Source organism: Schistocerca piceifrons, chromosome 2 (assembly GCF_021461385.2).
Source record: "Schistocerca piceifrons isolate TAMUIC-IGC-003096 chromosome 2, iqSchPice1.1, whole genome shotgun sequence".
NCBI lineage: Eukaryota > Metazoa > Arthropoda > Insecta > Orthoptera > Acrididae > Schistocerca > Schistocerca piceifrons.
In genome coordinates this window covers 255,528,133-255,543,159 of record NC_060139.1, presented here as the reverse complement: position 1 = coordinate 255,543,159, position 15,027 = coordinate 255,528,133, and the positions used below count along the sequence as shown (strand labels likewise).

Below are 15,027 nucleotides of genomic sequence, written 5' to 3'. Positions count from 1 at the left end.
GCCTCTCGGAGATTGATGTCTGAAATACTCCTATGTGATACAGACAAGGGGGAGATTGAGTCAGTGATTAAATCACTGAAGACTAAGGACTCTCATGGATATGATGGAGTGCCTAGCTGAATATTAAAGTACTGTGCTGCACATATTATCCCCGTATTTAGCCATATTTGTAATTTTTCCTTTAGGAATGGTCAGTTTCCTGAACGATTAAAGTACTCGGTAGTAAAGCCGCTTTATAAAGAGGGAGAAAGGGATAATGTATTGAAAAGGCTGTGTATGTAAGGATAACTGATCATTTTATATCAAATAATTTACTATCAACAGTTCGGCTTTAGAAGTCATTTAACAATTGAAAATATTATATTCTCTTTTGTCTGTGAGGTACTGGATGGGCTAAACAAAATGTTTTGAATGATTGGCATATTTTTTGATTTAACTGAGGCATTTGATTGGGTTGATCACAACATATTGCTCCAGAAGTTGGACCATTATGAAATACAGGCAGTAGCACACAATTGGTTCACCTCTTACTTTAGCAACGGACAGGAAAAGGTCATTATTCACAGTGCCAAGAATGGCTGTGATGTTGTGTCTGAGTGGGGTATAATCAAATGGGGAGTGCCCCAGAGATCAGTGTTGGGGCCACTCCTGTTCCGTATTTATTTAAGTGTATGCCCTCTAGTATTATGGGTAACTAAAATATTTCTGTTTGCTGATGACACTAGCTTGGTAGTAAAGGATGTTGTGTGCAGCATTGGCTTGGTTTCCAGCAGTGCAGTTCATGACATAAGTTCATGGCTTGTAGAAAATAAACTAGCGCTAAATCACAGTAAGACTCAGTTTTACAGTTTCTAACACATAATTCAACAAAACCCGACATTTTAATTTCACAGAAAGGTCATATGACTAGTGAAACTGAACAGTTCAATTATCTAGGTGTTCAGATAGATAGTAGACTGTTGAGGAAACCCCATGTTCAGGATCTTGTTCAAAGAATTTATGCTGGCATTTTTACTGTTCGAATGGTATCTGAAGCAAGTGATCGTTTGACATGAAAATTGGTCTACTTTGCTTATTTTCATTCACTTATGCCGTATTGTATTATATTTTGGGATATCTCTTCCCATTCTAAAAGGATATTTTTGGCTCAGAAATGGGCAGTTCGGGCAGTAAGTGGTGTAAGTTCATGAACCTCTTGTTGACCCTTGTTCACGAGTCTGGGTATTTTGACATTGGCCTCTCAATATATTCATTCCTTCCTGTCATTTTTTGTTAACAATATCAGCTTATTCCCAAGAATAAGCAGCATTCACTCAGTTAATACTTGGCAGAAATCCAACCTGCATTTGGATCGGACTTCCTTCACTCTTGCGCAGAAAGGTGTGTAGTATACTGCTGCATCCATTTTGAATAAGCTACCACAAGGATTAAAAAATCTTAGCAGTAATCCATGTGCTTTCAAATTGAAACTGAAGAGTTTCCTCATGGGTCACTCCTTCTATTCTGTTGAGGAATTCTGTGAAAAATGAAGCTGATTCTTATGTTATATTGTTGACTGCATTTACTGAAACTTATGGCTTGGCATTTTTTCGGGTTCATAAACATTTTATTTTAATCTGTTATTAGCTTTCGTATCATGACCTTGGATATTTGCTCCTCAGTTTGTTCCTACAGAACATGACGTGTAAATAAATAAATAAAATAAATCAGTGCTTGTACGTATTCGCAAAAGTCTACAGTAACCTGGAACTAAATTAAAACCTGATGTCAAGTATATTTCTTCTCTGATCCAATGTTCATTAACACCTGAAATCATTCTTTTCTTGTCTTTTAGTAGAGTTTCAGAAACATAATATTTATATGCAGAAATGAAGTTGAGTTTTCATCACAAGGGGGGAAATTTGGGGCTATGTGGAGGCGCACAGACTTGCTTTCATGAAACTGACACACAAATTTAGACTGATAGGTCATTTTGCCAGATTGTTGTTCTTAGTATTTACGGCTGTAAGGTATTCCAATGCAAGTTCCCTCTCCATAAGACAATCTTTTTTGTACTAATTGTAGTTTTTTCTGAATTTGGCCTCCAATATGCTCTTATTCTTTGTGAGATATGGTTTGTTTATTGCCCATAGCACTTCGAATTTGTCACAGGAAAAATGCAATATCAAACTTGTCATATACACTCCTGGAAATTGAAATAAGAACACCGTGAATTCATTGTCCCAGGAAGGGGAAACTTTATTGACACATTCCTGGGGTCAGATACATCACATGATCACACTGACAGAACCACGGGCACATAGACACAGCCAACAGAGCATGCACAATGTCGGCACTAGTACAGTGTATATCCACCTTTCGCAGCAATGCAGGCTGCTATTCTCCCATGGAGACGATCGCAGAGATGCTGGATGTAGTCCTGTGGAACGGCTTGCCATGCCATTTCCACCTGGCGCCTCAGTTGGACCGGCGTTCGTGCTGGACGTGCAGCCCGCGTGAGACGACGCTTCATCCAGTCCCAAACATGCTCAATGGGGGACAGATCCAGAGATCTTGCTGGCCAGGGTAGTTGACTTACACCTTCTAGAGCACGTTGTGTGGTACGGGATACATGCGGACGTGCATTGTCCTGTTGGAACAGCAAGTTCCCTTGCCGGTCTAGGAATGGTAGAACGATGGGTTCGATGACGGTTTGGATGTACCGTGCACTATTCAGTGTCCCCTCGACGATCACCAGTGGTGTACGGCCAGTGTAGGAGATCGCTCCCCACACCATGATGCCGGGTGTTGGCCCTGTGTGCCTCGGTCGTATGCAGTCCTGATTGTGGCGCTCACCTGCACGGCGCCAAACACGCATACGACCATCATTGGCACCAAGGCAGAAGCGACTCTCATCGCTGAAGACGACACGTCTCCATTCATCCCTCCATTCACGCCTGTCGCGACACCACTGCAGGCGGGCTGCACAATGTTGGGGCGTGAGCGGAAGACGGCCTAACGGTGTGCGGGACCGTAGCCCAGCTTCATGGAGACGGTTGCGAATGGTCCTCGCCGATACCCCAGGAGCAACAGTGTCCCTAATTTGCTGGGAAGTGGCGGTGCGGTCCCCTACGGCACTGCGTAGGATCCTACGGTCTTGGCGTGCATCCGTGCGTCGCTGCGGTCCGGTCCCAGGTCGACGGGCATGTGCACCTTCCGCCGACCACTGGCGACAACATCGATGTACTGTGGAGACCTCACGCCCCACGTGTTGAGCAATTCGGCGGTACGTCCACCCGGCCTCCCGCATGCCCACTATACGCCCTCGCTCAAAGTCCGTCAACTGCACATACGGTTCACGTCCACGCTGTCGCGGCATGCTACCAGTGTTAAAGACTGCGATGGAACTCCGTATGCCACGGCAAACTGGCTGACACTGACGGAGGCGGTGCACAAATGCTGCGCAGCTAGCGCCATTCGACGGCCAACACCGCGGTTCCTGGTGTGTCCGCTGTGCCGTGCGTGTGATCATTGCTTGTACAGCCCTCTAGCAGTGTCCGGAGCAAGTATGGTGGGTCTGACACACCGGTGTCAATGTGTTCTTTTTTCCATTTCCAGGAGTGTATTTGTCTTGTTATTTGTAGCTACAGTTATTCCATCATTATCCAGTGCATTCAGTGATCAGTCAGTAACATTGCCTTGTTTTTCAGGAACATGAACATTTCCATATTGATGGAGTGTGTAGCAGCTACAGCATTAAAACTTCAAATGTATATTAAGCAATTTTCATTTTTGTTGAAACTCTAGCCATAAGTGATCAGCAATAATTTGTAAGCATACTGTATCACTGAATAGCAGTTTGACATTCAGTGCTTATACAAAAATTATGCCAACAGGAACAGCAACGGATGAAGCAACGAGGTCTACAACAACAGGAGACACTGCAGAGGGTAGACCACCATTCTTCAAGAGCCAGTGGACAGGAGCCTACTTTAAGCACTTCCTCAGCCAGTCTGAGATTGTCGGATGTGTCCAATCCTGTGCAATGTGAGCCCACTCAGCAAGTACCGCAGAACCAGTCATGTGGAGGAGGCACAAGGCAACTGTCAGCAGAAACTCCACATATCGACACATCGTCTAACTCGACAGAATCTGAGGGACGTGTGCAATTACTTGACCAAAACAAACTTACATCTGGTGCAACAAGTCATCTGGTAGCCCTTCTGAACAGTGACTCATCACATATCACAGCTCAACCTGGTCAGTTGGAACAAGCATGGCATGTGATGAGGACCAAACCTGAAGGAGCCACCACAGAGGCAGTGGTGGCACCACTTTCCAGTTCTGCAAAATGCAACTCATCTGTAACTGAGCCACAGGACCAAGTAAGGCAGCTGACTCTTGCCCATCCAAAAGGAACAACTGTTGAGTCTTTCCTGGGAAAACCGTGTGGCAGCAAATTATCTTCAGCTGATGCACCACTGCCAGCTGCTGCACTGTCCCAGAGTGCTGTACCAACCCCATCTGTTGCAGCAGCTTCACCTGTTTCGCAGCTCTCAGCCTGCGTGCCTCCTTCAGCTGCTCCACCTGCTACACCTGCAGTGCCTCCTCCATCTTCTGAATCTATCCCAGTTACTGCGCCTCCCCCATCTACTATGCCTATCCCATCCGCTACTCTGTCAACAACCTCTAAAAGGATTTCATCTGCAGCTTTACCCACCAGCTCTGTACCAGTCTCATCCACTGCACTACCTGGAATGCCTGTGACAACACAATCTGACCCTTCCCCCGTAACCTGTGCGGTGACTCCATCGGTCGCACATTCCGGTATCACCTCACACCCCAGCAGAGCTGCTGCACACTCTCCATCCCCTGCAAGATCCTCATCTGGTGGGCAGTCCCCCTCGACTGTACAGACCTCATCATCACGGAAACAGTCCAACACACAGTCTCGATCTCGCTCTCGCTCCAGTTCGAAATCTCCGTCTGCTGGACAGCGCCGTGGCTCTAAATCACCTGTGTCCACTGCGATGGCCCCGCCCTCTGCATCTCCCAAACCCTCGGCACCTTCCACAGACCATGCACAACCGCGACTGGCTCCCCTGACTACATCTGTTACGTGGCCATTGCCTGCTGCACCCACTACACCTCCTGCACTATTACGTGCTTCAGCACAACCACAGCAACAAGAAAATAGACAGCAGAGAGTAGTGTTGCCGACACGTGGTTCTGGACATCCTGAGCATCAGGTGATACCAGCCAAACTACAAGATGGAGTCTTCAAGTTTCCAGCATTCCTGGTTGTAACTAATGCCCCTTTTCATGCGCAAGCACAATCTCCAGCGGCAGCAACCACTCATCTGTCGGCACAGTCTCAAACCTCTGCCCCCACAGAAACTCCTGCAGTGCCAAAGGAACAGGAACAGAAACAACAGTTGGCACAAACCGAATCACCGGAAGGGGCCATCAGCCAGTTGTTAGCAGCATCTGCACTCATTAGTCCCCCACGTGGCTCAACAGAGCCTAAGCAACAAGAGAAGAAGCAAGGGGAGGTGCAGACAAAACCCACAGGAACACATCTCTGTCAATCTGCAGCAGCATGTTTGCCTACTGCCCCTCCACATTCACCTGCTCCAGGTAAGCAGCACGAACAGCAGCCACAAGTCCAACATGAGCAACAGAAAAATAGACTGGAAGTGTTACGTGATAAACTGTCAGCAAAAATAGGTAGGCTACCAGCAGGCTCACCTGTAGACACTGATGAGAAGGGTGTCTCTGTACAAAATGGTCAGACACACTCAGAGGCTGATCAGCAGTTAACAAATGCAGCAACTACCACTGCCACGTCACATACAGTTGCACAATCAAGTAAAAGGAGGAAAGAGCACCGGTCACATGCAGTTGTTGCCGAGCGTCCTGTGACTCCAGCTGAATCCACAGCTGCCTCTCCTACCTCACAGAAGCCAAAGCAGATTAAACAGAAATACTATAAAGCAAGCTCACAAACTGAAAAGCGCCTTCGGAAATCACCATTGACAGTAACTTCCACTGCAAAATCTTCCTCAGAAAGAGCTAAAAACCAACTGTCTGGAGGGACTGTGGAGCAGCAGCAGACCACGAAGCAACCAGCACTGCCAAATTCATATGACTCTCAAAAGTGGAAGAAGAAAAAAAAGAAGAAAAAAGAAAAGGTAAGTAAGGAGCCTTTCTCCAGTCCACTCTGTAAGTACACCTTGTTTAATTACAGATTTAGAAGAAAAGAATAAGAACAAATAAATTGCAGTGTATTATACTGCTGTTAATCTGCATTGTGCAATATTACTAAAGACCTTAAAATATTCTTGGAAATTTGTTGCTTTTCATTCTGCTGAGGGTGAAAAATATGATTTTCAAAACCCAAAAATTTTATTTTTTATTTTTATTTATTTATTTTATTATTTTTGATGACATAATATATGGAATTAGAGTTCACATTCCAACAAAGTTAATCAATTTTATGATACCTCCTCGCTGTATGATTCTTTCGTTTCATGAGGGTTAGGTTTAACTGATATTAACCATAATCCTATGATTAGGATTGTAAACTGTTCAAAAGAAAAGTTTGTCACCTGCGAACATGTGTGGACTGAGAGTGAAGGACCAAAGGAATTGAAAGCATAATCCTTGTGAAACTAAGTATTTTACTGAGAATTGAAAAGAGTACAGCAGCCAAAATAAGGCAGTCTGCTTGAAAATGCACTTCTCTTAATTCAAAATCTGTTGTGAGATAACATTCAGTACTTGCATGCCACTGATGTGCATAAGTGCTTGTCCACCTCCACTTATCTATGCAACAGTCACCCGTCCTCAGACAAATCTGTTACTCATCAATGGAGGAAATCCAACATCACTGGGCCAGGTTCCATTCCATGAGCTCCTGTACCTACCTTCTTTGTAACACTACTTTGCATGGGGTTTCTACTGTTGTTCAAAATTTATGCTCAAAGAACAACTCGATTGTGTCAAGATGATTGTGTACTGCCTTGGTCAATAAAGTCCTCACAGTTTCTTCTGTAAAGGCAGTACACAGTTCTTTCCTAAGGGTGATCACTATGAGGAAGATCTACAGTGTTTTGTGTCTCCTGTAGTGGCTGCATGTCGGAACGACTTCCCTATGGCGTACACCGATTTGACAGTCAGTTTCCCACGCAAAGTAAAGTGAATTGGACATGTGGTTTGAGGTTGAAATGATGCTGGTAGGCATCTTGACAGACTGAACACAAAGTGCACACAAGTCACAATATTCTGTTCACAATTGGGGCCACAGTGACTTCTACTGAACTGCACTGGGGAAGCGAGGTTAATTTTACCTCCTTTACACAGGTGGCTGGACTTAAAAGAGGACCACAGCTACTCGTCATCAGCTATTTCATCTAAATGTATGGTATATGCAGGGCTCGGTCAGAAATGAAAGTAGTGAAGTGAGAGCTCCAGGTGGCTAAGCATTTGGAAAAAATAGCATATTTGGCACAGTTCAGTCGACGCACAAGCCATTTATGTTTTTGCAGTTGACAGGCAGCAGTTGGCACAGTGTAAGTTAGTACAGACAGATAATCAGAGTATCGTGAGGTTGACTCCCCGTGCAGAATTTTTAATTTTATTTTCAGCATTTACATTACTTACTCTAAACACAAATGAAAATCATGCTTAGTTCATTGTATTTATTAAAATTTTCATAAAAGCAATGAAAGGAAAGACAAGAGAGAATTTGGGATTGCAAATAAATTTCCAGGAAGAGATTATAAAGGTGCACATCAAAACTTTCTATGTAAAATCAGATTATTGTTGTGGTTTGATGCAGCTCCCCAAGCTATTATAATGTGTGCAATCCTTTGCCTCTCCGAACTACCGCAACTTACATCCTTCTGAATCTGCTTACTGTATTCATCTCTTGGTCTCCATCAATGATTCTAACCCCCATACTTCCTTCCAATACTAAATTGGTGATCCCCCAGAATGTGTCCTGACAACTGATTGCTTCTTTTAGTCAGCTTATGCCACAGATTTCTTTTTTGCTAATTATATTTGGTACCTCCTCATTAGTTACATGATCTAACAGGCTAATCTTCAGCATTCTTCTGTAGCACCACATTTCTAAAGCTTCTGTTTTCTTTTTGTCAAACTGTTTTATCGTCCATGTGTCATTTATGTATGTAGCTGCACTTCATAAAATACTTCCAGAAAAGACTTCCTAACACTTACATCTATATTTAATGTTCACAAATTTCTTTTCTGCAGAAATGCTTTTCTTGCCATTCCCAGTCTGTGTTTTATATCCTCTCTACTTCGGCCATCATCAGTTTTTGTGTTCCCCAAATAGCAAAACTCATCTACTACTTTAAGTTTCTCGCTTCCTAATCTAATTCCCTCAGCATCACCTGATTTAAAATTCATCTACACTCCATTATCCTTGTTTTGCTTTGTTGATATTCATCTTGTATCCTCCTTTCAAGACTGTCTATTCCATTCAACTGCTCTTCCAAGTCCTTTGCTGACTCTGACATAATTACATTGTCATTGATAAACCTCAAAGTTTTTATTCCTTCTCCGTGTGCTTTAATTCCTACTCCAAATTTGTCTTTCATTGCCTTTATTGAATACTATTGGTGATAGGCTACAACCCTGTCTTACTCCCTTCTCAAGCTGTGCTTCTCTTTCGTTGCAATACGGACCCTAAGACTTCTCTTTGTAGGCTTAGAGAAAACTTTTGACAATGCTGACTGGAATACTCTTATAACTGTCATCTGTTGTTTGTACGAATTGTAAATAGCTTTTCAGCCCCTGTATTTTACCCCTGCTACCTTCAGAATTTCAGAGAGAGTATTCCAGTCAGCATTGTCAAAAGTTTTCTCTAAGCCTACAAAGAGAAGTCTTAGGGTCCGTATTGCTACATGTGTTCCTAAATTATTCCGGAATTCCCTGTGGTCAGCTTTTACTGGTTTTTCCATTCTTCTGTAAAAAAATTGTGTTAGTATTCTGCAACCAGGCTTATCAGTACTGATAGTCCGGTAATATTCACACCTATCAGCACCTGCTTTCTTTGGATTTGGAATTATTATATTCTTCTGAAAGTCTGAGGGTATTGCACCTGCCCCGTACATCTTGCATACCATACAGAAGTGTTTTGTCATGGCTGGTCCTCTGAAGTCTTATCAGTAGGTTTGACGGAATCTCATCTACTGGGGCCATGTTGCAACTTAGGTCTTTCAGTGCTCTGTCAAATTCATCTTGCAGTATCGTATCTCCTATCTCATCTTCATCTACGTGCTCTTCCATTTCTGTAACATTACCTTCAAGTACCCCCTGCCGGTCTGGGGGTTAGAATAGGCCCAAGGTATTCCTGCCTGCCATAAGAGACAACTAAAAGGAGTCTTACATGTCTTGGCCTTTATGTGATGGTCCCCTGTAAGGTTTGACCTCCATTTTTCAAAGTTTTCCTGAAGAGCGAGCCAATTGGGGAAGGGCGCCTTACATAGTGCATAGTATCCATCATGCGCTGAGACCTCTCGCATCCTTTGTTGACTTGGATCTGCACTTCTGCTCATTCTCCAGCTGTTGGGCGAGGTCACCTTCCTGGGTGTATTTTCCTCCACCCCCTGCGCAGTATCGCTTTCTGCACTGTCAATGATAATGGACTTCTTAGCTCATTTGCTCCTGATATCCAGCATGGTAGCCAGTCCATTGTGGTGGGGCCACGTTGTACTCTGTTGGTTGTAGCCCCCTGACGACACAGGGATTGCTCTGCTGATGCCTGCGCCGTTAACTCCCCACATATGCCAAGGAGTAGATGCCCGTCACCCTGTGGCATCAGGACTCCCAGCAATGGCCATTGTGCCAGATGGCTTTTGCTGTGGCTAGGTGGTACCCGTGGGGAGGGCCCCTGGTCAGAATGGGTGGCATAAGGGCAGGTGGCATGCCATGAAGTGTAGTACATTATCTCTTGCTGGCGGTCCACCACCAGCACTCTCTAAGCGATCAAGGTCGAACTTCAGTGCTAAGAAATATGACCCCAAATCATTACCCCTCCCCCTCCCCCCTCGGCCACACCCTGGGAGCAACACCAGGCTAATGATGGCAGCGGAGCTTATTCGCCCTGGTACCTCGTATGTACAAGAGTTGATGGGGAATCTTTCTTGTCAATGAAACCTCAGTTTTTTGTGGAGCATTTAGAGGACAAGTTTGGGGAGGTGGAGGGCTTGTCCAAAATGCGGTCAGGGTCGGTCTTCTTCAAAACAGCATCTTCTGCGCAGTCACAGGCACTACTCACCTGTGAGAAGCTGGGGGATGTTTCTGTTTCTGTCATGCCCCATAAGAACCTAAGGATGGTCCAGGGTATCATAGTTCACACGGACTTTCTTTTGCAGTCTGCCATTGAGCTGTGGACCAATTTAGAGTGGCAAGTTGTCCATTTCGTCCGGCACATCCACCAGGGTCCGAGGGATAAAAGGGGTACCACTGGTGCCTTTGTCTTAGCCTTCAAGGGTGACACAGTACCCGTGAATGTTACGGTGATGGTCTGTCACTGTGACGTAAAGCCATATATCCCTCCCTCAATGCAGATCTTTAAGTGCTGGAAGTTCGGCCATATGTCCTCCTGCTGTACTTCCAGTGTCACCTGTCGGGATTGTGGACGTGCTTCACATCCCAATACTCCCTGTGCCCCACCTCCCATATGTACCAACTGCAGAGAGCAGCATTTGCCTTGCTCACCAGACTACAGTATTCTCCAGAAAGAAAGAAAAATAATGGAATATAAGACCCTGAACCGGCTGACCTACACTGAGGCTAAGAGAAAATGTGAGAGTCTACATTCTGTACATATGATGTCAACCTATGCTGCCACTATGACAACAGTTCTAGCATCTTGACCAGTGCTACCCTCACCATCATTTGGTAGTATCCATTCAGGAGACCAATCTATGCCCTGCAATTGCCCCGTCGTTCAGTGGTATTTGTGTGAACCCCCCAGGACATGTTGGAATCCCAGGAAATGAACTTGCCAACAGGCTGGCCAAACAGGCTATGAGGTAACCACTTCTGGAGATGGGCATCTTCTAAACTGACCTGCATTCACTGTTAGGCCACAGGGTGTTTAGGCTTTGGGAGACCGAATGGCATAACAGTACGCACAACAAGCTGTGTGTCATTAAGGAGACTGTGAATGTGTGAAAGTCTTCCATGTAGTCCTCTCGCAGGAAATCAGTTCTCCTCTGCTGGCTCCACATTGGCCATAAGTGGGTAATGCATGGTTATCTCCTCCATCGTGAGGACCCACCTTGGTGTTGCTGTGGTTCACAAATGACGGTCATCCACCTCTTGCTGGACTGCCCACTTTTAGCCGCTGTGCTGCAGACATTAAACTTTCCCAGGACCCTACCTTCAGTGTTGGGCGACAATGCCTCAACAGCAGTTTTTTTTGTTGTTGTGGTCTTCAGCCCTGAGACTGGTTTGATGCAGCTCTCCATGCTACTCTATCCTGTGTAGGTTTCTTCATCTCCCAATACCTACTGCAACCTACATCCTCTTGAATCTGCTTAGTGTATTCATCTCTTGGTCTCCCTCTACAATTTTTACCCTCAACGCTGCCCTCCAATACTAAATTGGTGATCGTTTGATGTCCTACCAACCGATCCCTTCTTCTAGTCAAGTTGTGCCACAAACTTCTCTTCTCCCCAATCCTATTCAATACCTCCTCATTAGTTATGTGATCTACCCATCTAATCTTCAGCATTCTTCTGTAGCACCACATTTCAAAAGCTTCTATTCTCTTCTTGTCCAAACTATTTATCATCAATGTTTCACTTCCATACATGGCCACACTCCATACAAATACTTTCAGAAATGACTTCCTAATACTTAAATCTATACTCGATGTTAACAAATTTCTCTTCTTCAGAAATGCTTTCCTTGCCATTGCCAGTCTACATTTTATATCCTCTCTACTTCGACCATCATCAGTTATTTTGCTTCCCAAATAGCAAAACTCCTTTACTACTTTCAGTGTCTCATTTCCTAATCTAATTCCCTCAGCATCACCCGACTTAATTCGACTACATTCCATTATCCTCGTTTTGCTTTCAAGACACTATCCATTCCGTTCAACTGCTCTTCCAAGGCCTTTGCTGTCTCTGACAGAATTACAATGTCATCGGCAAACTACAAAGTTTTTATCACTTCTCCGTGGATTTTAATACCTACTTCGAATTTTTCTTTTGTTTCCTTCACTGCTTGCTCAATATAAAGATTGAATAACATCAGGGATAGGATACAACCCTGTCTCACTCCCGTCCCAACCACTGCTTCCCTTTCATGTCCCTCGACTCTTATAACTGCCATCTGGTTTCTGTACAAATTGTAAATAACCTTTCGCTCCCTGTGTTTTACCTCTGCCACCTTCAGAATTTGAAAGAGAGTATTCCAGTCAAGCAGCTTTAGTTTTACATTTTATTTGCGAGATTGCGTTTTATCATTCAATCTAAGTTTTATCGCATGACTCTTGTCCCTCTGAGTCCTCCACCCTAGTGCTTTTAGGGTGGAGGTTTGAATGTGTTGCAGAGTGGCTGGCTTCTCCTTTTTGTTCTCATGGTCAGCCAGCCATGGTAATCTGCTCTTTTGTTTAGATCTCTTCTACATATTTCTTGCGTGTCTCTGTTGTTTTCTTGTCCAATATTGTCCATTTTTGTGTTTGTTGCCCTTCTGTCATTCTTGTGGTTTTCTCCTTTCTTCCAGCTGTGTTTTGTATGCCTTGATTATTTTACTCCCACCCTTGTGGAATTATCTTGTTCGGAACGAGGGTCCAACGACCTAGCAGTTTGGTCCCTCCCCCTCTTTTAAACCAACCAGCCAACATCCAAGTGCATTTCCCTTGTATAGACCCTCTATATACTCCTTCCTTCTTTCAGATTTCTCTCTCTTGCTTAGCACTGGTACTCCATCTGAGTTTGTGATATTCATGCAGTATTTTCTCTTTCTCCAAAGGCATCTTTAATTTTTCTTCAGGTGGCGTCTGTCTTTGCACTAGTGATATATGCTTCTAAATCCTTACATTTGTGTTCTAACTATTCCTACTTAGCCATTTTGCGTTTCCTGTCTATCTCATTTTTTAGGCATTTGTATTTCCTTTTCCCTGCTTCATTTGCTGCATTTTATATTTTTTCCATTCATCAGTTAAATTCAGTTCCTCCTGTGTTGTCAAAGGGTATCTACTAGGCCTTGTTTTTTTACTTATTTGATGCTCTGCTGTCCTCACTGTTTCCTCTCTCAAAATTACCCATTTATGCTGCTGTATTCCTTTTCACTGTTCTTGTCAATTGTCGCCCAATGCTCCCTTTGAATCTCTCAACTTCCTCTGTTTATTTTAGCTTACCCAGGTCCCCACCTCCTTGCTTTCCAACCTTTTTGCAATTTCTTCAGTTTTAATCTATGGTTCGTAACCAATTCATTATGGCAAGAGTCCACATTTGCTTCTGCAGATGTCATACAATTTAAAATCTGCTTGCAAAATCTCTGTGTCACCATGATATAATCAATCTGAACCCACAGGTATCTCCTGGTCTCTTTCATTTATACAGCCTTCTTTCAAGATTGCTTCATCTTGGGTAAAGTATTCTGTAAATATATCCACAAGGCTTCTGCCATTGTACCTCACAAGAGGCTTGAATTCATATTGCGTGCTTATGGAATATTGTCTCAGTTTTGCAACTGGATTTGTGATTTCCTGTCGGAGAGGCCATGATGAATAGTAATTGACAGAAAGTCATCAAGTAAAAAAGAAATGATACCTGGTGTTCCCTTAGGTAATATTATAGGTCCTGTGCTGTTCCTTATCTATATAAACAATTTAGGAGACAATCTGAATAGCCATCTTAAGTGGGTTGCAGATTATGACGATGTCATTTATTATAAATAGTCTTCACGGGTGTGCCGCCGGATGACGTTGTGCAAATCCCACAATATTTCTTCGGAGCAACTGTCCGACATCATCAGGTGGTTGAACCTGATCAGGTGGCTGACGCTGTGTTTACTAATATGCTGCCAAAGCTATGATGGGTCTATTATCAAAAGCTCTTTGCTTTCTCATCGTGATTTAACAGCAGCCAATGCAGCGTTCCAGGCAGTACAGCGTCAGCGCACACGCAGAATGGCTGCTCTGCGTCTCCCAGAAGAGGGCGTTTGAGTCTGGAGCCATCTATTTGCAATTTTTGCGCATGCGTGGTTTCCGCGCCTGCGCAATCTTCACGCGCGCGCTCTATATACAGCGCTGTCGACATGTGGATCTTGTCAGTCGTACCTAGCCACCAGCGAGGTTCAACCACCTGATGATGTTGGACAGTTGCTCCGAAGAAATATTGTGGGATTTGCACAACGTCATCTGGTGGCACACCCGTGAAGACTATTTACAACATATCCGCCGGGAAAGCCTGAAGAGTCACACATGTCATTTATTGTCTAGTAATGTCATCAGATGGTCAAAACCATTTGCCAAACTATTTGGATAAGATATGTGTATGGTGCGAAAATTGGCAGTTGAGCCTAAGTAATAAAAAGTGTGAGGTCATCCGCATGAATGCTGAAAGGAATCCATTAAACTGTGGTTACATGATAAATCAGCCAAATCTAAAAGCCTTAAATTCAACCAAGTACTTAGGAATTACAATTATGAACAATTAAATTGTAAAGAACAGACAGAAAATGTTGTTGGGTAAGGTGAACCGAAGACTATGTTTTATTGGCAGAACACTTAGAAGATGCAACAGATCTACTAAAGAGACTGCATACACTACACTTATCCATCTCTTTTGGAGTTCTGCTGCGTGGCCTGTGATCCTTACCAAACAGGATTAACGGAATACATCAAGAAGGTTCAGGGAAGGGCAGCACATTTGTATTATTGAGAAATTGGGGAGGGAGTGTCATGGAAATTATAGGGGATTTGAGGTGGAAATCATTAAAACAAAGGCATTTTTCGTTGCGACAGGATCTTCTCATAAAATTTCAATCACCAACTTT

General features: G+C 43.8%; 1 protein-coding gene across 1 annotated transcript in view; it reads left to right on the top strand.

The window, feature by feature from the left end:
- LOC124776698 (mucin-12-like) overlaps positions 1-15,027 on the top strand; it is a 321,070-nt gene that overhangs the window by 240,920 nt on the left and 65,123 nt on the right. Inside the window, exon 5 of the mRNA XM_047251803.1 lies at positions 3,876-6,170. Coding sequence (XP_047107759.1) covers positions 3,876-6,170 — 2,295 coding nt within the window. The remainder of the gene's footprint in view (positions 1-3,875; positions 6,171-15,027) is intronic.